Genomic DNA, 26570 nt, shown 5'->3' with positions numbered 1-26570 from the left:
ATTAATAATATTGGTTTTCTTTTTGTTATTAAGATTTTTATTAGGTTTTCATTACTTTAACCAATTAATTTCAAGCTTCAAACATACATTTATCTTATAATCACCTTCCTTTCCATGCTGTTTTCTATAGTCATCCCTTTTATATACTGCATAATTCATATTCCTCTATTACATCACACGTCATCTAATTCCTCTATTTCTTATATTATCATTTCTTCCTGTTGCTCAAATTTCAAATCCTGCTCACAATTTCATTCTGTTGTTATTTTTTTCCCCAAGTTGGTTTTATTTTCAAACCTACCTGTTTTGTACTGAATTTCCAAACACTGGCAGGTAAAGGAAACTTTCTCTAGTTCTGTGCAACTAGACTTCAATTATGATGCTCTTTCTTGACTACAATGAGCATTGGTGATGATAAAACATTAACTTAGATCAGACCTGTACAGCTTGCAGCCATCAAGGCAAGCAAGCATGCATTTGACAAACATGCCCCCTTTACTCCCCAATCCCAGGCAAGCGGCAAAATAAATAAATAAATCCCATTTTATAAAGTTCCTGGTGGACCACCACATATGACTAGGTTGATATCAGCTCAGTGCATCACAATCTGTGCAGGCGTACATTATATATTGCTATTAGGAACCAACAACCATTATGACATTTCAAAATGGTTAATATTTTCCCTGGGTTACATTAGTGATGTCTAGGGAGGTCACAGAAGCTTGAACAAATGTATTGGCTGACATCACATACATACTGATTGGAAACAGCAGTCAACCAGAAGAGGTTGTTATAAGCACAGGTTGTTATAATGAGACATTGAGGGTTATAAATACACCGTTGTCCACCTGTGGTGAAATAAATTGCTCCAATTAATGCCAATCTTTAAAGGAAGAATGACCACAAAACGCTGATGAAGGCAAAAGAAGAAGGAATTAGAGGAGGACATTGGCTGTTCTTTAAATGTAAGCTCAAACTTGAGTGAGAAGCATTCACAATAAGTAAAAGCAGGAGCAACACAGAATGACAATCCATTCTGAGATACGCATATGGTAGTGGCAGTCATTTATAGTGTCATAAAAGTTTGTGTTTATTTCCCATAGGGCACAGAATTGAGAAGATGGTGCATTATTAACAAAATGCCAGTCATTACGAGAGATGTAAGCGAAGAGGGGCCATATTGTGCAGGCACCAGGACAATGCATTCCTGTATCCTCTGTACACATATATGCACCCACCCCCCACCCCAAGCTATAGTTCAGGCTAACCCAAGATTGCCCGTGTTTGAACATTATGGTAAACCATAGTTGTTAAAGAACAACAGCAAACAAACAAACAGAAGCAAAGGCTTACTCCTTGCAGCTTCACCAGAGGAGGAGTGGGACATTTGACCAAGCCCCAAAATCCACTTTTCCACTTATAACCTTGCATTTGGAAAAGAATGCATCACTTCAAAAGCCTAAAATATTGGAAACTTATGGGGGGATGGGCCATTTGTCTAATAAAAATACTGTTCCGGGGCTTCCCACAAAGTTCCAGGAAACAATATTTACAGGGTCAGTTTTCTTGTGAGTTGAGTGTGCTGAAGAGACATATATACCGTATTTTTGTGTGTATAAGACTAGGTTTCCCCCCTAAAAAATAAAGTAAAAAATTAGGGGGTGTCTTATACATCTCCCACATTTTCTTAAATCTGAGTCCCCCAAAATAGACGGGAAAATGTGTGTGTGTGTGTTCAATTTCAAATAAACAGGTTGAAGAAAAGGGGTGGAACGGAGGTAAGCTAGCACACAGATAGGCAATGCTGATCTGCAGAGAATCAGTTTTCCAAAGAGCAGGTTCTTAGAACTCTCAGCTAGCCAAAAAAAGTCAGATTTCTATTTCTGTGGATTTTGCTCAAACTCCAAAATGTTTCTCTCCTCCCTCCTCCCCTGCAGAGACAAACCATAGGTACTTAATAGCCAGCAACCATCAGAAACTACCGAGCAAGAATATTTTAGTCCTTGGCGTCCACTGAAAGCTCTTCAGGCATTAGATAAACAAAATGCCTTCAAGAGGAAAAACTCATTTTACATAGCCAGAAAGGACGTATACAATATACATTTCATATTGGTTACATGCTAAGGTTAAAGAAAAGAAGACTGATGCTGGGATTCAGTCCAGTGATCCTCTGTGGGGAGGATAGAATATGCCAGTGTTGCAGGCTAGAAACTGACAAACACTTATGGCCCCTGTCAAAGTTATAACAAAGCAGCCAACTGGGAAATGAACAGAAGTATATAGCTGTAAAATGGTTGCTGTGCATCAAGCATCACATAGCCCCTTTATCACACTGGAAAATATAATGCCATGAATCAATGCTATGGCTTTTCCCAGCCAAATCACCGCACTATGAATGTGGATTCTCTATATCAATTGAAAGGTCTAAATTACATGTTAAGGCAAAACCATACTCAGCAAATAGAAGATAAGTGTATATTGAACGCTCACAAGTCTTCAGCATGGGTACCCTTGCCTGGTTAGATGAGTGAACAGTTTGCAAATGGTTTAGTCTGAGAAATGTGATTCATACAGTCAATCCAGTCCCACAAAAAAATTGGGCGATCACTAGGAACTTGAAGGAAAATAAAAGGTATATAAGTAGAAAGTGATATGAAGAAAGGATTGGTTCTGCACAATGCGTCTGTTCTGCTAAATATCAACTACTGTTTGGGATGTAAAAAGTACGTAGGGAAAATTCATAACTGGCATAATTGTATTTTTTTTAAATTCACTTTTATTAAATTTTCCACTTTAACAATCCAATCAAATCACATTAAATATTCCAAATTATACATATACATATCAAATAGTCCAAATATTCTGCAAAATTATAAATTTTTAATAGGACTTCCCATGCTTCAAGTTCGGAGGGCTCTAATCATCTCATACTTCTACTGCTTTTCATAGTCATTTCCGATGTTTCCTCTAATTCTTTCTCTTGTTGACCTTCACTCTTTCACAGCTTCTGAGCTGTTCCCACAAGCGAGTTAAAACAAACAATTAGGTGTTTCTGTGTGGATTTTATGTCTATGATTCCCCTCTATAAGTTTGCAGCATCTCCTCACATGCTGGTGTTTCTGCCAAAAGTCATTTCACTGCTGGCAGCCGCCATCTTCACTCAGTTCTAATGAAATCAAGTCTAAGCATATGCTCAGTAATTTTCCCAGACTGGTTGCATCAAACATTAGCCTTTCCAGGGGAGATTTACCGAATCAAACTGGAAACAAAAATATAATGATATATTAAAGGCTCACCTCCCCCTATGACTATTTGTAATTCTGCAGCCAGGTCTTGACTTCCGATCATGGTGGATTTCCAAATTAAAAGTGCGACACAGCTTCCACATAGATTCCAGGAAACCCTCCAAGGTTTTTTTTACCGTCTCTCCAGTAGCTAATGAGATCCTGCTTCTGTCTGATGTCAACAAATTGGAGAATATTTTATCCTCTTCCAAGCAAGTCAAAGATCATAAGCCTTAATTATATAGTAGTAGTATTTCCACACATTTTATAGTTTTAGAGCCATATTATATCACCAAATACAAAACTTTCTAATCTCGCTTGTTATACATAATGTAAACGGTTCTTCTGTTGTTGTTGTTGTTGTTTTGCCAAATAATATAATAAAGCAAAGTGCAATAATAAGAGAGGCTCCCCCCCCTCTTTCGTTCCATTCCAACATACCACCTTAGATGTTAATCCTTCTTCCACTCAGTCTTTTTTGGCACCTCAATGGCTGGGTTAATTAGCAGAGTAATTCCTCCCTCCTCACTCGAAGCATGTCCAAAACTTAAATCCAATTTTTCGTTTTAAGAAATGGAACTTGATTCGCTCATGGAGACAGCATCCGGGAGATCCAGACTCTCTCAGGGGCTTTCCATCCAGTGCCCCCAGCTCCTCCTTCCTTCCGAATTTGGGGCTTTTTTGTTGGGCATCCGCAGATGAGACTGTGTCTTCCCGTACACCCCGGGAAGATTTTGGGAGGCTGATTACTCCCATTTCAGCCTCTAATTACCCCATGAGAGCCGGAGCGATGGAATTTCCAGCCATCTTCTGTGGCGCCTCAAGTGGAAGTCCATAACTGGCATAATCGTAAAAGAATAGCTGGAACACTAACAATGTACAAACCAATATTTGCTAGTACTCGATTCTTATATACCCAGGTTTTTCTCATGCATTTCCTTGTCAGCAGCTCCATACAGTGAACCAGAAACTGCTCTTAAAATTCTCTCAAATTTAAGCAACATTTTGAAATTTGGTACTGAAGAGAAAAGAGATGGAAGACCTAAGGTTCACCTGGAACTGCCTTAATAAAATAGTTCTGTACTCTTAACTTTCTGCACCAGGTGCCTAACTAATAAAAATAACAACAATAATAATAAACAAGGTATTCAGCAGCTGATTAAAATCCAGTAGAAGGGGAGATAGGGTCCAAACAGGCTTCCTTACTATTGCAACTGCAAAACCTAGGTGCAGTCACTGAACAAGCCAATTCTTATATGCCCATCAAATGACTTTCTGTTATTGATGGGAAACAAGAGAAGGGCCTCTACTGAAGATCATATAGCTTGGGGAAGCTCATACAGGAAAAGGTGATACTTCAAGTAATGGGTTTTATTCTGCTTGTAAAGTGTCCCTTCTATTCTAGCTTTCTGATTTGATGGGGTGAAAATGCTTCTTTATAATATTGTTTTCTCACCACACCACAACAGAAAGGGTCCTCTCAGCTACCACAAAAGATGCAGGTAGCACAAAGGGATATTTTTGTCATTGTGCCATTTTTCCGACACTCCCAGAAAATCTGCTCTGGAGGGATGGGAGCCCGCCAAAACAGTGTGTTAAATGGGAATCAGCCAGAAATGAATCAAAGATCCATTGGCGCACACAAGGGGGCTTCCCATGAATGGAAGAACATATTTGAACGTGCAGCACTTAGTGCTTTAATATATTGTTTTCTGTAAGGAAGGTCAGGATCATTATTTCCAGATAGCAAGGTGGTGGACTGAGGCTGAAAGGGAGTGGCTTGCTTATGACCACCAAGTATGTCTGCAGCAGAGGTAACACTTGAACTGCAGATTTCTAGTTTTACAGCTCAGCTTACTGCTCTTCCAGAGATTTCAAAAAACAAACAAACTGTTTTTGTTCTACAGAGGGAATTGTGCAAGGGAATTGTTTTTTATCCAGCAGATAATTAGTTCTCTGTGAAACAAATTAGACTTACTTGGCAATATTAAGAAGGTATGCATGTTTATCTCCATAAGGTTGCAGTTTAATGGTTCTAATTTACTAGGGAAACAACTAAGGATCTGTTTCCCAAAGTGTATTCCTCCCTTTTCTATTTGTGTGTGTGTGTGTGTGTGTGTGTGTGTGTGAGAGAGAGAGAGAGAGAGAGAGAGAGAGAGAGAGAGAATTTTCTGGAAGCAGAACATACCACCATCCTACTCAATTCTCATTAGCTCTTAAAAACACAGAACTGCCTGTTTCCAACACTATTTATACAGCAGACTCATTATTATTTGCAATATTGGCTTACTGAGCTTATCTGCTTATCCTTCTAAAAGAGGCGTGGGGATACCCTACATTGTATCACAAAGTCACATGTAAATATTTCATTCTTTGGCTTGTGGTGTCTTTTCTCAAGGCATATTTAGTATTCTGGCATTATTAATTAGAAAAAATGTCAGCTACTCTTAAAAAAGGCTATGAGTTCAATATTCAAATTTGACTAAATTATTTCTCTGCGCAACCAATTTTATTAATCCAGATGGCATTTGGTGATAAGCATAAAGTACACAGCAAGCAACAAAAGTATAAGAGACAGTAGAATTCCAGTACACATAATGGCAGAGATTCAAGGCAAACACTTTTACAAAATTAAAACTAAACAGGTATCTATTATCAATGGGAAAATGTGCTTTCTGTTTTGCAAAAATTACAGGACATAATTCAACTAGGTTTAATGCACTCCCATTAATTGTAATTTCTCTCATGGGGAGGTTACACTGAATGTCCCCTCCAATCCATTCTAACTTTCTGGTTCTATATTTGGTTTTGTCACATTGCTGATACTAAAAAAATGTGCAAACTAGCCCCTTCCTTCCACTAACCCAATGCATTAATTAGAAAAGCCCAGTACTAGGCCGTGCTAAATTAAAACATGTGTAATTTCCCCCCTTTGCTCCCAAAACCAGCGCATACACTTTTGTGGCACCTTTTTCAAACTCTCTTTTGGGCACACTCCACCTATCTGACAATGAGCTTGTACAATAATTAAATTTGGCGTAATTACTTTACAGAGTGATCAGTGACAGTCTATTGTTCAGGAAGAATTAATCCTCCGAGTCTTCCAACAGCATTTCAGTTCCTGGTTCTAAATGAGATTTTCAAAGAATGTAATTCATAATAACTAAAATCCCTAATGCACACTAATATAGACTTGCTTTGTAGCTCGCTGGTAAAATGCTTCTGAATTAGAATCCTTCTGGGGTAATGAGTTACCTATGCCACACTCGGCCACCTGAACCGAAGCAGGAATTTAATAAGCATCCTTAATGACTTTCATTTCTGATGCTGGGGGAAAATCTTTATTGATTTTTGGAGAGTCATGCAAAGCTGATTCTTTAACACCTGAATTCTCTGTCCCTCTTCAGTACAATGCCTTTGGGAACAGAAAAGTCTCCTATTTACTGCATAAAAGTAAAATAACAATATTTTTTGCATACATTTCCATTTAACCAGTTTAAAAAGGAGGGGGACCGCAAATTTAGCAGGTGGGAAAGCATTGGTCAAGTATACTGCTTAATTCTTACAATTCCGATCTAGTCTTCCCTGAGGTGGCAAATCTGTATCTCAATTCTATACCATCTGCAGGTATAGGCTTACATGATGGAATCCTCATTTGTGGAAAAACATCCTTTAAAAAAGAAAAGCTTTTGGCTTGCTTGCACTCTTTGTCGAACAAGCTGGAAGATCATCTTGAGCCACTCTTCTTGATCTCAGTTTTCAAGTGGATTCTGACACCTATAGGAGTAGCCCGTCAGACAGAATCCTAAATTTGAACGGTTTTCCCTGACATACAGTTTTCTGTGTGAAGAGATTTTGTTTTGGGGTTTGTTTCTCAAGATTCTGCTTTAGCACATCAAGGAGACAAAGCCTGTTGCAAACTGGCTACAAAACCTGTAGCAGCACAGTAAGTGGCTTGTTTTTAAATGCAGCATGTGTAAGCAGAAAACATTGTACCAGATCATTTCTGTTCCAAAAGCCTCCTCCGGTAAATGTGCATTGAAAAACAGCAATTGAAATCCTTATTGACTGTCACTTTAATTGTATCATTCAGGTATATACCTCAGATGTATTTTGTATGTTCTTAAAATGTAAGAAACTGGGTTTTCAAAAACATGTATTATAAGGCAAAACAAAAAAATTCCTTCCAGTAGCACCTTAAAGACCAACTAAGTCAGTTCTTGGTATGAGCTTTCGTGTGCATGCACACTTCTTCAGATACGTCAAAACAAAAAAATTCCTTCCAGTAGCACCTTAAAGACCAACTAAGTCAGTTCTTGGTATGAGCTTTCGTGTGCATGCACACTTCTTCAGATACTGAAGAATCTGAAGAAGTGTGCATGCACACGAAAGCTCATACCAAGAACTGACTTAGTTGGTCTTTAAGGTGCTACTGGAAGGAATTTTTTTGTTTTGACTATGGCAGACCAGCACGGCTACCTATCTGTAACATGTATTATAAGGGTATATGAGGACTGAGAGGGGAAGCTCAGTGGCATATAGGCAAAGAACCATGGTCCCATTCACAAGACATACATGCATTCATTTTCAAATTAATTCTGTATGGGCAACAAATGAAAGAGGTTGCACAGAGATTCCTTAATGGTTGTTATTATTATTAACCTTCCTGAAATCTAAGTCCTTCTAGTACTTGGCTCCTGAGATTTTTCTGATCCTGGAGAATTGATTGGATAGGTAAGTTCTTATATTTCTTTTAATATTTGCTTTTCTTTCACTGGGGAAGTTAAAACTTTAGCTGCTAAAGGAAGGGCTATTGTTGCCATTTCCTATTTTCAAAAGTCTGCCAGTGGAACAGTCGGCGCCTGTTACAGACTGGCAGAAAATCTGACTCATTCTTTCTGACTGGAACCTGGCAAGGTCAGGGGTGTGATCAGGAGCGACTACTACTTCATTAAAGTACAGGAGAAAGCTGTATTGAATTTTTCAACTTTCAAATTCCAAACATGAGGGGTGCTAAAAGGTTGTAACATGATTTAGGAATTGAAACAACTTTTTGGTTAAATTAATATAATTTACTATTGCTTGGTAAGTAAAATGTGTGTAAAATTGTATAGAAATGATTAAAATGATTGCCAAGTACTTGCTGCTCAGCTGCTGCAGTTGTTGTAGTTGTAGTAGTAGTAGTAGTAGTAGTAGTAGTTGCTATTTAGCATTATCTGAGATTTTCAGAAGGTAAAATTATAATTCTTTGGTTTTCCAAAATCAGTTTATGTGCCTCTTGATCAAACATAGACTTACCAAGCTAAATGTTGTCCAATCACAAAAAATAATAGCAATTTGTATTCCTCACATGGAAAAAATGTATTTTTAAGACCCCTCACTGAAGAAATTTGAAGTGATTAAGTTTTCACACACCTCCCCCCTAAAATTGCATGCCCTCGTCCTTCTTTGCAACTTGTCTATGGCAGCTGTAGTTGAAGATACAGCTCTGTTGACCAAGCAACTTCAGAATCATGAATTTTCATAGCAGGGTCATACCAGGCAGGGCCATATCAAAGGCCTTATATTGCCTGCTATTCATGGGAACTGTGATGTTACACATGCTTATTCCTTTCTGTGTCTAAATAGGGCTCCAAATCTGAGCATGCACAGCCGCATGGTTCCAGCCGTAGGTCAGAGGTTTCCCAGTTTAGTTTGTGACAGGATCTGAGATTGGGTGAAATTGAAGATTGACAATATCCCTGCAGATAATGCAGCACCTTGAGACTGATGTCACTTTTCCCCCAACTGCCTTCACTGAAGCCACTTTTAAATTATCTGCACATGCACAAACTGATAAAGCCCTTTCTTCTTAGAACGGCACCCAGCGAAAGTCTTGTGACTGTTTTAATAGCATGCAGCCGATAAATTGGGTTTCTGTAAGTGAAACCTATAACAGCCAAGTTGTACTGTTTAGTAAAAACAAACAAACTCAGAAACCAACCGAGAGCTTTGCTGTGTATTAACATAAGAGACACAATAAACATGAAATAACCGAAAAATAAATAGGAGAAAAACTTGCCTGCAGAGAGAGAAACAATGGTTCTTATAAATAAGTTCTGATATGAAATATTTATTGGCTGTTTGCAATTCTGCAAACTGCTAAAAATGCCTTATGCTTGCAGGCAAATAAAAGGAAAAGCAGGTTACTTGCTTCTCCCCCCTCCCTCCTCCTTTCTCTTTCAATTAATTAAAGTGTGTTGAATGTGGAAAGACTTCGAAAGCATTTGACAGTATAATCCACAATGCCAGCAGAAATATGACAAGGCTAATCATTTAGTTTAAAGGAGTATAAGTTTGCCTTGCAGGCATGAGCGTCCTATCAGTTTTCTTGTGGATGGACAGTCAATAATGCTTTCCTAATCTCATATAACCGGCAGAGGCCAAACATCTTATTACAAGCCACATTTTCTTAAAAAAAAACACAATGAAGGGAAACTCTAATATTAGACCTGTCAGCAAAGGAGGCATGGCAGTAATTATTATTATGGTAGCATTAGGGAAGGAGTAGGTGATGGGTTTGTTTTCTTTAATCAAAGCAATTATTACAATTGTAAGACTTTTAGAATTAAAAAGGCTCTGCTAATTTATTTGTCTTCCTTCTACTCAGCCTGTCTTCACTGTGCTTTATCAATGACACTTCCTGCCCACTGTATGATCTCCCTGGTTGCTATTTAGGCCACGTGGGGACAGGAGATGCTACCCAGTCTCAATTGCCAAAAAGGTACGGTAACTACTTTTATGCACAGTGCCTGAAAATGAATCATAACTTACATTTCTAACAACAAATATTTCATTGCTACTTTATTGTATTGTGAGTAGAGGGTAGCCTTTGCTCAATATGCATTTCAGTGCTATTACATAAAATCTAAATGCTGCTGTTACTAGAACTGGTAGTAAACATTTTGTTGATAAAACCTGGCAAATATAGGCTGTTACCTACTTGAGATTTTCCAGAGAGTTCCCTTCATTGTGGGAAATGTGCCTAGTTCTAGGTAAACTGCTAGGGATTCTGAAAACTGTAGGTTGATGATAGAAATCAGAGCCAATAAATGGCTCATTCATTTCTCCACAAACACTTTAAAAACTCTTTGTACCCAGGTGCCTTTGCCTGCAAATTCCATCCACTTATGTAAAAAACAACCACCCCATGTTATAGCTATTTTCAAGTTCCCCATTATAGTGAGTCGGGCCAAGACAGAGTTTCGGAATTAACAGATCAGATCTAAACCTCAATAACAAATCAAATCTGAATGACACAGAGTGCACCTGAAACAGACTGGGAGGCTTCCAAACACTATGGACACAAAAAGAATCCTGTCGTCAGCACCATCCTATGCATGTCTCTAGAAATTTAAGGCATAATAATATATACTGTAGTGGGTATTGCTTTTGAGCTCCTTTGACATCCTCGGGCAAGCAACTGCCTCAACCCCATATTTATCACATTGGAGTTAAAAATAAAAATCCTCACATTATAAACTAATTAATTTAAAATATAAAGTGCATAAAATAAACTAGAATATTCTACACTACTGTTGCAATTAGCTTAGTGTTTATAAAATCATGTCATGTCACAGAAGGTGGCATAGGAGAATATCCACATTTGCTGATTGTGTCATAATATGGATGCAAAGGGTGGTGTTTCTGTAACAATCATACAGTTGTTTCATGCACTATTTTGATTTGACATCGACTATTAATCTCCATGATACAGGATCTGAAAACCCTTTTTTCCTCTTTGGTTACTGATTAGTAAACCTGTTTATTAAAACTGTTTTAAGCCTCTCTAAAGTAATCAATCATTTGCTACAGCCAAGGTGCTACAGGGAATCAATAATGAACTACATTCCTGCTACATGCTAATTCAGAGTAGATTTTAGAGGGAAACTGTCTGGAAGCTTGTTATGCAATTTTATAGTTGTAGCAGGGGCTGCTTATTAATTACTACAGTGGTTTTGGGACCATTACATTTATTCCAGGCAAACAAAGAGGGTGAGAAAAACAGGGTGGTAGAGTCAGTAGGCTCTTAAATGGCAGAGCTAGACACAGACAGAAACCAATGTCAGATGCATCTATACAAAGAAGCTTTCAAATGTTTTGCTTCCGGATAGCAACTAGACCTCATTGCAAATGACCTCTCAACGTTACTTACTGTATAAGTGGGCAGAGATATGAAGGAAACCATCACACATAATTTCTCCATTGGGTAGAGAAATTCCCCAACAGATTCTCATGGAAGAGACTCACCATTAGCAATGATAGACAGTGTCTTCCTTTCTCCTTAAGGTGTTTTGGTTTCATTCTTTGCATTGGAATACTGGCCAATATTTCCCATCAGCATTGGAATACTGGCCAATATTTCCCATCTTCTGCTGTGCCCTGGACTTAGAATTGTTTGGGAACATGTGGAGGGGAAACAGCCGCCTCTACCACCAACACAAAAAGGTGGGTAGGAAATCTTCAGAGAATATTATGTGAAGTGCCCTTTTCTAGACGAAAACTCCCTTTTCTCAAAAAATTGCCCTTTGAGAAATTTCAGTTCAGCACTAATAGCAACATTGCAAGCAGACTAAAGAAGAATGTTGGGAGGTAACAGTGAGCAAGAAACATCTATTCCTTTCACAGACCTGATTAGCAGTTCCCAAATTCTAGGATGCCTATAGGTTATTTCTTGCATGGAATCTAGCCATAACAAAGTCAATCTCCTTTGTTTTTTCAATGCTCTAGTTTTTGATCTATAATGTTCTCTGTTACTTATTTATTATACTGTCAGGCTTTGGGGAATTGGCTTCCTCCCCTGTAAATGAGAAGATCAAATGATAGGAATTCTTACTAGTTAGTTTCTTTAATAAACACAGTGAAGGACAAAATAAAGTGTCAACCCAGAATGGCGGTGCTCCCAATTAAGGCTTACACCCCCTCCATCCCTATTAATCTACGTCACTACTACGTTTTGTAATCTAAGCTAGTACGCTCTCCGCTTGCAGTTCTGAGACTTTCTGAGCTCTTCTCGACCTTTGGCTGGGTGGAGGGATGCTGTCCAGAGACTGTGAATCTGTTAACCCTCTCTCTTCCAGTGTTTCTTCTCCTAGCTGTTCCCCATCCAAATTTTCCTAGCTTCTGCCTTCTGAACGATGCCCCTCTGCAAACCACTGTTCCAAATCTATACTGTCCTCCTGCTCCTGGGAAGATGCAGGAGCAGGAGCAGGAGCAGGGGGAGGGGTGGCCCCCACCATTCCTCCTCCGTGCAGCCCTCCTCAGCACAGTCCCTGACAGATACCCTTACAAAATTCTTTGGACACTATCCATTATTATTTAGCACCAGTGGGAGTGTTGCCAAAATAGTGCCGTAGGGCGAAGTAAAGCAGCACACAGGACATGAATGGGAAAGTATGGGTAGGGATGTTCTAAGACTAGAACCACCCAGAGGATATGGTGATATAAAAATGTCTGACTAATTAAAAAAATGTGACATTCAGTTCAAAGAGAGGGAAAGAGACAACTGAACAGCTCACTAGTGTATCAACACTGAAGTCAATCATAGAATTGTAGAGTTGGAAGGGACCCTGAGGATCATCTAGTTCAACCCCTTGCAATGCAGGAATATGCAGCTGCCCCATACGGAGATCGAACCTGCAACCTTGGCGTTATCAGCATCACACTCTAATCAACTGAGCAATTCAGGCTCTAGGCCCTTTCCAGTCTCATTAGCATATGTGGAAATGACTATACTAAGCTTTTCTTCACAGCCATGTTAAAGATGAATCTACTTTGAAATGAAATGTTTCAGAATTCTAATGGATGCAATAGACATTGTGCTTAAAGCCACATGATGCTGATGCAATGAAATAGCACCTCTGATTGAACAGAACAAGAATCATGCTGAAGCATACAGATACTGACTGTCGCAGCTCTTCATTTCAGTAGGGTTCGCATAAGAGACAATCTCTGGAAAGATCACATATTTTGCAAATGCTTTAAAGTTCAAACAATCTGATAGGACAGCTACCCCAACTTGCAAGCGAGTCCCATCAAATTATCTTTTCATCTTCATTTTTTTCTCTTCCCACCACCCACAAATATACACGTTATTGCTAATACCTGTTTTTTCCCCCCTTTCAACATTACTGAAAATGGATCTTTCATTTACCTGGCAAAGCACTTAAATGGACTTCCTTACTGAGAAAATATATGTATGTGAACAGCTGGTGCCTGGTTAGGAAATTTAACTGGGGAAACACATAAATGGTGCAAGGCCCATTACTGGATCACTAAAGAGTTCAGTGTCTCTCCAACTACTCTTCCAAGCACTTTTGCATGTTAAAATTGTACACATATGAATCGTCTGCATGAGAAGTACGATTTGTGAATCAGAATCTGATCAAGCACTATGGCAAAAACTTACATTATTTTACATACCAATATTTTCAAAACACAATGAGATAAGCAACCTCATTAGAAAGCAGCATTGAAAATACCCACATTTATCAGAGAAGTACATTTCTGATAGCATACTATTAATTCCTGAACAACATTTTACACAACTCATATACTGTATGTGAGTTGAAATAAGAAAACATGTGGACAGTTGTACATGTCCTCAATCTGCAAACCAATTTACACGTGTAGCACTGCACTGCACACACACACACAAATGGCTTCTCCTGTAGGCATGGGGAACAGCCATAATTAAGCCTCTAACAGATAGGAATATTCAGCAATAATCATACATTACAGATAGGCAGCCTATGTTTTCTGTCCTTGCCAACTTATAATCAATTAAGCTTTAGCTGGCTGGGGCTAAGATTGAAAGGCACATTTGTTTAATTTTTTTAGGCTATTTTGAGATTGGTCTATACAAAATAGGAAGTATTAAAGCTGCCTTTTCCTTCCAAACTGTTTAATAAACAGTTAATAAACAAAACTTGTTTATTAAATTTTGAGATATTGAAGAAAGTTCTTTTGTGATTGCTTGTATGTTTTAGTGACACACCCATTTATTTAACTGAGAGCAATTTTATATTAATTAATCATCAGATTATTGAATATTGTTTCTGACTGCATTTGACATTAAAGTATATCTTTTTATCTGAACTTTGCCTGGGATTATGCAGATTCAATAAAAACAGTCTTCAAACATATTTATAGAAGGAAGATGATTAATTGGTTTATAGTTCTAACAATAATTCCAAGTGCTCCAAAACAGTAGCTGGTATTGTGGAAAATTGTGTATCTCTGTTTATACATATTTATAACTTTATTTTTCTGTTACATTTTTAAGACACATTATTAGCAGCAGCTCCTCTGTCTTTCTAGAAATATAGACCCAGATATATCAATCTGTCAAGAACTACATGCACATTGGCATCTTAATGTGTGTCATAAACTCCCTTTCCCTAAAGCAAAACACACCACCAAATTATACAGAAAGAAGATTAAACTAGGACAGGATATATACCTCTAATGCACATAAAGTTCTCTGTAACATAAGCTTCAGGTTTCATTAGTTTTGATTCTAATAATTTAAAGTAACTGTCAGAAGGATGCATGTGAAAAGCACGCTGATCTTAAAAGAGTGATGAATCCTATAATCATGTGGCGTTTTGAGGTAAAATGCCATTAAGTACATCAGAAACCTGACTTGCTGTACTAAAAAAGGGGGGAAATTCTGACTCACATTCCAACCTGTAGCAGAGCTGCTGAAATCAAAAACATTTGCAAGAAAAAAAGTGTCAGCTCCCAAAGTCTGATACCAACAAGTATAATAGCGAGTGTAATAATAATTATAAAAATAAATGAATGCATCAGGTGTCAGACTACAGATTACAAGAACTGGAGAGGGAAGGAGTTTGGTAACTCCTTAATAGAGTATTGGGAACAGAACTCCACTGACAGCAGAACTTTACATAGAAGCAGAAGATTTTTGAAGGTGTCTCTTCTGAGAAGTCAAATCAGTGCTCCGCCAATACCACAACACTGGGTCTTGATTCAGAAGTGTATATTATATGACTTATGATGAAGACAGACATAGCCTTTTAAATGCACTAGAGGGGATGTAGATTCAGCTTCAACACCTTGAAAAGTAGGATTGAGCCTTTGGCCAAAGATTGGGGATATAATATACAATTGGATGATTGGGAAAAAGTATGGAATGTAAATATAAAATTTACAGCATGTACTGCGTTAAAAGAGAATATTATGAAAATGGTATATAGATGGTATATCACACCGGTTAAACTAGCAAAAATGTATAAGACATGCAATAAGTGTTGGAAATGTAAAGAAAAAGAAGGAACCTTTTTTCATATGTGGTGGGAGTGCAAGAAAGTGAAAAGTTTATGGGAAATTATATATAATGAATTGAAGAAGATGTTGAAATATACATTTGTAAAAAAACCCGAAGCATTTCTGTTAGGAATAATAGGAAGTGAAATAAGGGACAATAAACTCTTTCAATACGCAGTTACAGCAGCAAGAATATTAATGGCCCAAAAATGGAAACAGGAAGAAATACCGACACTTGAAGAATGGAGAATGAAACTTATGGACTATGCTGAACTGGACAAACTAACTGGGAAGATTAGATATCAACGGGACCACAAGTTCATCGAGGACTGGGGAAAATTTACTGAATATCTGAAAAGCATATGTGATGAACAAACAACGCTAGTGGGATTTAAAGAGGCTTTGTGAAAGGCAGAGGAATATTGTTAAACAGAAAGAGGATTGAAAAAGTAATATTAAAATGCAATATTAAACTTAGAAAATGTGTAAAAATGGGAAAATATGGATGTTTGACAGTGAAGCCGATGGAAGTCCAAAAACTGAAATTTGTGAAAATTTGTTTGATATTGGAATTGATATAATGATTTTTTTTAAAATAAAAATTATATATATATATATATATATATATATATATATATATATATAAAAGAAAAGTAGGATTGAGCCAAAGCTCCACACCTTCCTTTGCAGCCTCATTTGTTAATACTTGGAAGGGGCTTTGAAAAAGGGCGGAGTCTACCCATTGAGCCAAAGGAAGGAAGTGCTTCTTTTCTAGCCTATGCTATGTTGCAACTCATAATACAGTACAGTGGTACCTTGGGGTGTAGACGCTTCAGGTTACTGACTCCACTAACCCAGAAATAGTACTCCGGGTTAAGAACTTTGCTTCAGGATGAGAACAGAAATTGCGCGGTGGCGGTGCAGCGGCAGCGGGAGGCCCCATTAGCTAAAGTGGTACCTCAGATTAAGAACAGTTTCAGGTTAAGAACGGACCTCCAGAGACCCTTGGATGAATGGAAAAACCCACACAGGACTACAATTGGTTTCAACTCGCTTGTGGAGACTATCAGAGGTCACAAAGAAAAAGGAAAAATATATGAAAACAACAAAAAGAGATGTGGAAAACAACAAGGAAGGATTGGATAGAATTGTGAACATCATTTGGACAGATTTGTAGACATCAAAGCAGCAGCAACAAGATGATTGGATCCCTTTCGGAACTTGAAATATGGGTACCCCCAACAAAAATTTAAAATTTGGCTTTGTAATTTGGAATTAACGTGATTTGATTGTTCTGTTAATAAAAATTATTTTTTTTTTTAAAAAAAAAAGAACGGACCTCCAGAACAAATTAAGTTCTTAACCTGAGGTACCACTGTACTGGCTGGAAGTGAGTGAGAGAATCACACAGCATCGTGATGGCTGCAGGAGAGGGAAGTCACCCAATTTCCTAGGCAATCTGGTGATTCTCTTTCTGCCGATGCTCTGACTGACAGAATGGCCCGGGCTGGAAGAGATGTAGTTTTCTTAAGTGTGGTTAACTGCGGGCTTCACAATATGCAGGTCAGATTTACATTTTATTTCAGTTTGAATCCTGGGTTGCTCAGCCTTGTTTCTATCTCTATGCTTCAGCCAGGCAGGAAGTCTTTCTATTTTCTGAAGGGTAGATATATGAGAGCTATTTTTCTGTGCCTTCCACAACCAGCTTTTCTGTGCCTCCCACAACTGCAAACTAGAAGGCCTGCTTGTTTTTGAACTTGTCCCTGAAGTGGAAAAGGCATGTACACACTGTGTTGAGGGTACTTCCAATCTGTTCCTCACTAATCTACACATTTTTTACCTGGTTGCACACATTGTGTGAGTGTGATTAACATGCACATTTTTTGCACTCCCTTTTCCTAGAACTAAATAGCTCTATGAGCTGCCAGTTACATTCCCACACCCGACCCCACCCGCTTCCTCAGCTAATATCAGCTTTGGAAGAGGATTGCAGATTTGGGAAAGGACACAGGAGGAAAGGATTAAACACCTTAGTGCTTCTTTCCCAGATGAGCTTCTAATTAGTTAAACGAAACCCATGGGAAATTCTAATACAAGATCCCCTGTGTAGCATCTTGAAAAATGTAAACCTAGAATTACACACCTTGGGAAGGAGCTTTGAGGCCTGATTTTTATACTGAAAATGAAGGCTTGCCCATAACCATTCACCACTTTATTATTGCAGAACTTTTACGAGTATTTTCTAAAAAATTGTGGAGTTTATTTTGCAATCACATAGCTAAATTGGGAAACACTTTCTGTTATAAGTTTCCCCCCATTTCATACCACCATCCACCTTCCGGTATATCATGATTTTCATTTACGATCTCAGTAGATTTTCAACTATCTAGGGAGTGTCACAGTTCGCAAAGCAGTAAAAGGAAGCACTTAATTATTGAAATAAGCTAATCTTGTTAGCGTTGCCGTGGGAGGATCATATCTCCAAAGAATTCAATAACAAAAGAGATCTGCTAGTATGTACAAAGACTAGGTGGCGATAACTAGACCTCAGCGTCAAATCTAACACTTTGAATAGTATCAGTGTCTCCCTCAGCTGACAGGCACAAGGTATACTTGGAAGAAGTGGTGATTGCGTGATGGGACTCCCTGGCAGCACTTTGGGAAGATGGTTGGAAGTTTAACCCCTTGTCTCAATCATCTCCAGAAAGTGGCCCTCTCATAATAACTCCCTTCTTATACTGACTCATAACTGAGCATAGAATGTGGTACACCTTTTCGAACCCCACACCACATGGTCATGATTAATATAATTTGGGTACCAGCAGAAATACAGATGCAAATCAGAACCAAAATACCTAACATGGACTGTCATCACTAAAGCATGCATACGCGCACACACAGAGAGAGAGAGAGGGCGAGGGAGGGACAAGGAGAGAGACTGCTATATCATCACCTTATCTTGAACTACAAGCTCCTAGTTAAACACAACTGAAAAATGCAGAGGGATATTGAAGCCACTGGATCCATAGGTCAGTGACACAGCACATGGTTGATATTCAGAAAATGTCCCAGATTCAACACCCATCAGCACCAGTAAAAAGGGCTTCAAGTAGCAAATATCAGATAACAAGGCCTCAATCATACCAGCTTCACCACACTTAAAATGACTTCATCCCCAGCAATCAAACTAGTATGATAGAGCTAGCATTGCTCAGAAGTTCAAAAATACAAAACGTTATTCGGGGGGGGGGGGGGGGTTGCAAACTGAAACATGGTCAACCTTTAAAATTAGTTGCTTTCTGAATTTTTCAACGCAGCTCTCTGGTACAACAATGGAAATGCTATGTAGTAAGATGTGCGTTGAGGGTGTATACATGAGTGAAAATAACATGCAGAAATGCATTAGATATGGGGAGATTGCTTTGCAGATATGTGTGCATTGGGCAAAATTGTATACAAAAATGTGTATGCTAGAGGAAATGCAGGTGAATTGCACAAACTCTGCTGGAAATTTGGAGAACTGAATTTCAGATGGCAGGGGGAGAGAGAAACTGAAATTGGCAGATTCATGCATTTCTTTCTGAGTAAGTAGGAACTTGATGTTTTTAAAGCACTATATAACCTATTTGATCAGAGGTCACAGTAGGCCTTAAGAAAAAATATCCAGGCAAATACAGTGATAATAATGGCTCTACATTGGTACCTCGGCTTAAGTACTTAATTCATTCCGGAGGTCCGTTCTTAACCTGAAACTATTCTTAACCTGAAGCACCACTTTAGCTAATGGGACCTCCTGCTGCCACCACGCCGCCGGAGCACAATTTCTGTTCTCATCCTGAAGCAAAGTTCTTAACCCGAGGTAATATTTCTGGGTTAGCGGAGTCTGTAACCTGAAGCGAATGTAACATGACGCACATGTAACCTGAGGTACCACTGTATTGTATTATCTTCAAGTTTCTGAAAAGAATTATATCCAGTTTTACATGGCATATACCCCAAACATTATGTCTTGTTTTTAAAACCAGCTGCTTCAGCAGTGGCAAGATTTTGTTTAAAATAGTAACAGGAATGAAAAGCATCAAAAAGCAAGACTTCAACCCCAACCAAGCGAAATCACAAACACTACCAGAAGTGATTTCTGCAATCTGCTTGGGAAAGTGCTAAGGGAAACAGTAAGGCTGATTCTAAGAAACAGATGATATTTAAAGAAAATGAAGCTTTTTTTAAAAAAAAAAAGTGTTTGAAATGACACAAATGAATATCCAATGATAAATGTTATCACTGGAAACAGAATGTTTCTTGTAAAATACGGCATGTGTGTGAGATGGCAGTTTTGCCTCCGTTCTGAATACCTTGAGAAACAACTGATAAGGCTTGCTTGAAAAATGAAAAGAAAGCACAATGTTGTGAAACGAAACTAGTAGAAATGTGTACAACAGAGCTGCATCATACACACATTTAATTTATGTAAATTCAACTATACGGATTTAGCAGCAGCTCCCACAAAAGTGTCAAGGAACCCTATCGCTTCCCTTGTTCCTCCTTCCCTCTTATAGGATCCCATTGGGGTGGACTTTGGTTTTCAGACTTCAATGGCACCCTGTGTGAGACCAAAATTTGGTGGCCCCCCCACCTCTTGCCTTCCATTCTGCTGAATTCACTGCATCATAGTTGTGACACCCTGCAGTGTTCCCTAGGCCTGGCACTCAGGGCAGTGGCACCAGTCGCCCTGCCCTCTGATCTCATTTGCCAGTTGAAGGATCCACTCCAGCCTTTTCATTCTGCCTCAATGGGACCTGCTTGACATTGTCTCTATCTGCCTACCTTCTTCCTCCTACTTTTTTTTTAATCCTTTCCTGGATTCTTCCCCCTTTTGGAAGGTTCTTTCTGCTGGTCACTTGCCTGTGGAGAGGCAGCAAAGAGATGGAGAAGGAGAACCCAAGGTTCTTGAAATATACTCAGAGTCGAGAGTGGATTTCATGCTCTTTATTCAGCTCATAGTGGTGAGAAGGAATGGAAGTTCCCCCAGAATGTCTGCTTTATATACATTATTTACACAATGGGCCCCACTTAATTGGCTAATTCCGGGATTCTCCTGTAGGCCAATCAGGTTGCGGATTGGTCCAGGTGGAAAGGAATGGTCCTTTCCACCTGGAGCTGGGTTGGGTGGCTCCTGTGGACCAATCAGACTGCTGCATTCTGGATTCTATTGTTCTAGGACCAATCAGACTGCTGCATTCTGAATTCTATTGTTCTAGGACCAATCAGACTGCTTCATTTTGGATCCTATTCAACTCAGTACATAACAGTTCTCCTTGCCCCATGACAGCTAGCTAGTAGCCAACATGTACCAGAGCTCCACCAGCCAGAGGAGAAGTCAGGAAAGCCCTTCTCTCCCTTCATCGATCCATGCAGTTCCTGCTCACTGGCCCCAAGAAGGCACAGGGACTGAGGAGGGCACTGTTGGCATGTAGCAGTGCCCCCAACCAGATGAGGAAGAGTGAGTGAGCTGGAAGACTTCCCTGAGCCCAAAGTTCAAGAGTGCACTTTGGGGACAATTGAATATTATTTTGACTATACATGGTTTTCAGCTTACCTACTGACTTTAGAACCTAACCAAGACGTATTATAAAGCATTGGTCTCAACTGGTTGGTTGGAACCCACAAGTGGACTGTGTCCAGCCTAATTTGAGTCGCACCTGAATAGCAATAGTAATTTATTATTTGTACACCGCCCATCCGGCTGGGTTTCCCCAGCCACTCTGGGCAGCTTCCAACAAATATTAAAAATACATTAAAATGTCACACATTAAAAAATTCCCTGAACAGGGCTGCCTAAAGGTGTCTTCTAAAAGTCTGATCATTGTTTATCTCTTTGACCTCTGATGGGAGGGCATTCCACAGGGTGGGCGCCACTACCAAGAAGGCCCTCTGCCTGGTTCCCTGTAGCTTAGCTTCTCTCAGTGAGGGAACCGCCAGAAGGCCCTCGGCGCTGGACCTCAGTGTCCGGGCAGAATGATGGGGGTGGAGACACTCCTTCAGGTATACTGGGCCGAGGCCATTTAGGGCTTTAAAGGTCAACACCAACACAGCACATAGCCATTTTATTTTCCTTTACTGGGGGTGGGTGGAAGAGTAGATGGAGATATAGGCACTTTGGAGAATAAAGGGGTGGGAACAACAATCACAGTGAAAATAAAGAGAACCATGAAATTTTTCAGTGAAAAAAAGGCAGTTGGCTTTGCCTCAATTCACCCTTAAACTTTACTTGAATTCAGGACCTTAATTTATCTTCCTCTCCTCCCTTTCCATCAGTCTCCCAACTCCTCCTTCTCACAATGTCCTCATTCAAAAACCCATCAGCACAAGTTCAATTAACTGCTGAGTCTTTGGTTTTCTGGCACGACCTTTCTTGAGATATACTTTCGTCACATGACAACTAAACCACAGACTCCATCCTCTCACACCTTTCCCACTAATTATTGATTAATTCATTTTGCTTTCACATAGCAGCTTTTCATTTCAGTAGCTCCAGATCCCAGAAGGCACTGATTTCCCCCCAACAGCAGGAGCCTAATTCTGTATGGATTTCTCAAAACTAAAATGCGACAGGTCAGACAGCTACATACACAATGAGAAAGTTACACTCAGGTTCCAAGCAGATTGACAAATCATTCTATTGCTTGAATCTCTATCAGGCTTCACCTACTTATGCATTTCCTTCTAAGACCCCAACCTACATGTTACACTGTGGATATACGCAATGATAGATGGTTGCATCTCTATTGCAGAGGACCCTTGGGAACAGAAAGTTTTACAGGGTAGAAGAGAGGTCTTGAGAGTGTGAAATCCTTTGCCTACCCGTGATTTCTCCCTGAAACATCCCAAATTGCTGTGTTTCAAATAAATTTTTGCCCTGGTCAAGGTGGTTCTTTTTTAAAAAGGCAACACAGGCTAATGTTAAACAGCTGAAATGCAAGAGCCCCACTCTAATTGTATTTGATTTTTAAGAAAATGTAAGCTGCCTTGGGGAACAGAAATAATTCCCCCCCCCTCTTCTACATAGTCATATCTTTCTTTCAGTATAACACCCTGTCTCTGCATTGAAAGATTTTACAGGGACTAGAAATAAAATATCACATTTTGTTTCCCAAGTAGGACAGGTCTTAGTTATACCAATTATACTATAATTCACCTGGAAATACCTACAAGTAGAGCTTAACATTTTCACAATTACGCTCACTGTCTCAGTGTTGGAATATTTTAAGGAAAATAGCACATTTGAGAACAATTTTCTGGACTCCATCCTGACAGCCTAAAATTGTTATCTTTCAAGGCTTAGGTGTGTGAGAAATTAGAAAATATTATTTCCACAGCTAACGACTTTAGTGCTGTGAGCAAGATCAGTTCCACCAGTTGTTCTAAAATGGTAGCATTATCCCTAGGGAATTAGAATGTAACTCTCCTTCTGTGTGAACAGAAAAGCAGAAAAAAGAGAAAACATTGTTACCCTCCGCACATCTTTCCCGAATGTTTCACTGTAGCTGGTTCCAAGGATTTCAAACTGGACGTAGGGGTTGGCACCATCTTCTCTGAACTCCATAACACCTGTGAGACCAGTGATGTGACCCTGAGGAAACAAGGTCATCAGTTTTAGGACATTTATTATATAGATCACAAAAGTAGTGTAATGAAACTGAAAGTAGCATCATGTATCAGAAGCACCACAAATGCTCACAATAGTCTACAAACACAAGAACCCATTTTCTAAAAATAGAACCCATTTTCTAAAATAAATAATTTTTTTATGTAAATTGTACATTGTATGATCTTAATCTACATCAATGAAAAATAATAATCCTGTTTTTAAAGGAACCCATTCTGTAAAGAAACTAGAGAATGTTGGCAAAGACCATTTAATACTCATAAGCACCTGTGGGAGATTTAACACACACTAGAACTGCCAAAAGAGCAAAAAAAATAATAATAAAAAATGGATCTAAAACAGAATTCTGCTGGGGCCTTGTGGAGATATAAGCCATACTTGGCATGTCTGGATAATGTTGGGGACTGACCACAACCTAGAACACAAAACCACACTTCTCATTCTTCATGCCTAGAGTTGCAAGTAAGAATAGCATGACTATTCAAAGCTAGGATGCTAAATTCAAGCAGGACACAGCAGGCTGCCTCCAACTGGGGTTCTTACCCTACCGCTTGTCCTCCCAGTTTCCCCTTCTCCAAAGAAAAATAACTTACCTCAGCTAAGTAGAAGGGGGTAAGGTAAAAGTAAAGGGACCCCTGACCATTAGGTCCAGTTGTGGCCGACTCTGGGGCTGCGGCACTCATCTCGCTTTATTGGCCGAGGGAGCCGGCATACAGCTTCCGGGTCATGTGGCCAGCATGACTAAGCCGCTTCTGGCGAACCAGAGCAGCGCACGGAAATGCTGTTTACCTTCCCGCCGGAGCGGTACCTATTTATCTACTTGCACTTTGACGTGCTTTTGAACTGCTGGGTTGGCAGGAGCTGGAACTGAGCAACAGGAGCTCACCCTGTTGTGGGGATTTGGACTGCCAATCTTCTGATCAGCGAAGTCCTAGGCTCTGTGGTTTAACCCACAGTGCCATCCGCGTCCCTTTGGGGGTAGAGGGCTCCAATCATGAAAGAGGACATCTGGCTGCTAAATCCCATTATCCCCAGCAGCAAATGGCCACTCCAATGTCATTTGCAATCAATGAGAAGGCTTATGGCAGCAGCCAATGCTACACTATGCGATATTTTCTGCCAGGCAACATGGGCCACAGGCCCTTCTCATGCCACGTAAGGGCCTTCGGCACTTGTTATTTCCTCCTCCTTCCACAAGGCTTTTGTTTTGTTGTTTCATTTTATATTGGGAAAGAAGGGGACTGGTGGGTGGGGCAGGGCAGAGGTGATACAAAGCCCAGATAGGTTATGTCGGCATTCACAAAACCTCTTGCAAATTCTTCCCTTCATCTGCCTTGATCTTTGCCTCAGAAGAGCGAAGAACACTCTCATACCCTGGCCAGCACCTTTTTAATCTCCTGCTCTTGTGCAGGAGATACAGAAGCATGAAAAGCCACACCAACAAGTTAAAGAACAGTTTCTACCCATGGGCCATGAGGCTGCTGAATGGAAGACAGAAACATTGCAGCTAGTGGCTGGGAGTGGCCGCCGGGACCACATAACACCGGTCCTGAGAGATCTGCATTGGCTCCCAGTATGTTTCCAAGCACAATTCAGTGTTGGTGATGACCTTTAAAGCCCTAAATGGCCTGGGTCCTGTATACCTGAAGGAGCGGCTCCACCCCTATCGTTCAGCCCAGACACTGAGACCCAGCGCTGAGGGCCTTCTGGTGGTTCCCTCATTGCGAGAAGTAAGGTTACAGGGAACCAGACAGAGGGCCTTTTTGGTAGTGGCGCCTGCCCTGTGGAACACCCTCCCTTCAGATGTGAAGGAAATAAGCAGCTACAGTGGTGCCCCGCAAGACGAATGCCTCGCAAGATGAAAAACCCGCAAGACGAAAGGGTTTTTCGGTTTTTGCGTTGCTTCGCTAGACGATTTTCCCTATGGGCTTGCTTCGCCTTGCCTGCCTTCCCAGGAGAGCGGAGAAATGCGCTGCGATTCTCCGCTCTCCCGGACGGCTTTTGAAGGCAGGCAGGGGGGAGCAAAGACTTTCACCTCTTCTGAAGGCCGGCGGGGGCGAAAGTCTTTGCTCCCCCCCGCCTGCCTTCCCGGGGGCTTTAAAATCGCCCCGGGACAGCGGAGAAGTCCTCCGCTGTCCCGGGAAGGCAGGCGGGGTGAAAGCAAAGACTTTCGCCCCCCGCCGGCCTTCAGAAGAGGTTGGGGGACAGACTGTCCCCGGACCTGGTCTGAAGGCGGTTTCCATAGAAACGCATTGATTGATTTTCAATGCATTCCTATGGGAAACCGTGCTTCGCAAGACGAAAAACTCGCAAGACGAAAAGACTTGCGGAACGAATTAATTTCGTCTTGCGAGGCACCACTGTATTTTCTTTTTAAAAGACATCTGAAGGCAGCCCTCTTTAGGGAAGTTTTTAATATTTAATGCTGTATTGTTTTTAACACTTGATTTGAAGCTGCCCAGAGTGGCTGGGGAAACTCAGCCAGATGGGCAAGGTATAAATAATAAATTATTATTATTATTATTATTATTATTATTATTATTATTATTATTATAGCTGACGTTCGGGGCTGGTGGTCGTACGACAGCACACAGAGTGTATCAAGGACTGAGAGATTGGGGGGGGGGCCTCGTTTAATCTCACTGTAAACAAGTGGTACAGTGACAATAAAGTATTTCTATTCTATTCTCCCTGAATCCTGGCCAATGTGTTCCCCAGCTCACCCTCCGTTTTCCTCCTGATCCTGCCATGCCAAAGCAACATGGATTCCTTGGAAAGGAAGCTTGCCTGCTCAGTCTGCCCGCTGGGTTTCCATTTTCCTATTCTTACCTTCTTAATCGTTTCCAGCATGGAGCGGCCTCCGTTCCAAGGCTTGGTTGATTTCCTCATGCAGTTCAGGCTTGCCATGCTGTGCCACTTCCTGTCCTCCAGCTTTCGGTGGAAGGCGTTGGCTAACATAAGCACACTGTCATAGAGATAGAGGTTGGAGACCTGAAAACAGGGACAAAATGTAATATAGATATGATGAAATCGTCAAAGAATCCCCAGTATGTTTAAGGGTATAGTGGGGTAGGCAAAACCAAGCATGGAACTGATTCATATTTAAATCAATGGCAAGTCCATCATGTAAATAATTGTTGATTACCTATTTTGCTATGGTTTCCACAAACGACAGCAAGATACAGAGGGAATCAGAACTCTGGTAGAGCACATGCATTATATGTAGAAATTCTGGGTTTTACTAGAATAAACCCATTGAAATTAATGGACCTAACTTAGTCATGTTCTTTAGT

General features: G+C 40.1%; 1 protein-coding gene across 6 annotated transcripts in view; it reads right to left on the bottom strand.

Annotated features, from left to right (window-relative positions):
- Nucleotides 1–26570, bottom strand: part of GRID1 (glutamate ionotropic receptor delta type subunit 1) — a 703469-nt gene that overhangs the window by 96257 nt on the left and 580642 nt on the right. For 5 of the 6 annotated variants that reach the window (XM_083740291.1, XM_083740295.1, XM_083740293.1 and 2 more), the window contains exons 7-8: nucleotides 26107–26268; nucleotides 23122–23241 (exon numbers count right to left, since the gene is read on the bottom strand). In XM_083740291.1, the coding sequence (XP_083596417.1) occupies nucleotides 23122–23241; nucleotides 26107–26268 (282 nt within the window). The remainder of the gene's footprint in view (nucleotides 1–23121; nucleotides 23242–26106; nucleotides 26269–26570) is intronic. The other variant, XM_083740292.1, reaches the window with a different exon arrangement.

Source organism: Podarcis gaigeae (assembly GCF_964106915.1).
Source record: "Podarcis gaigeae genome assembly, chromosome: 5".
Lineage (NCBI taxonomy): Eukaryota > Metazoa > Chordata > Lepidosauria > Squamata > Lacertidae > Podarcis > Podarcis gaigeae.
This window is presented reverse-complemented; position numbering and strand designations above follow the sequence as displayed.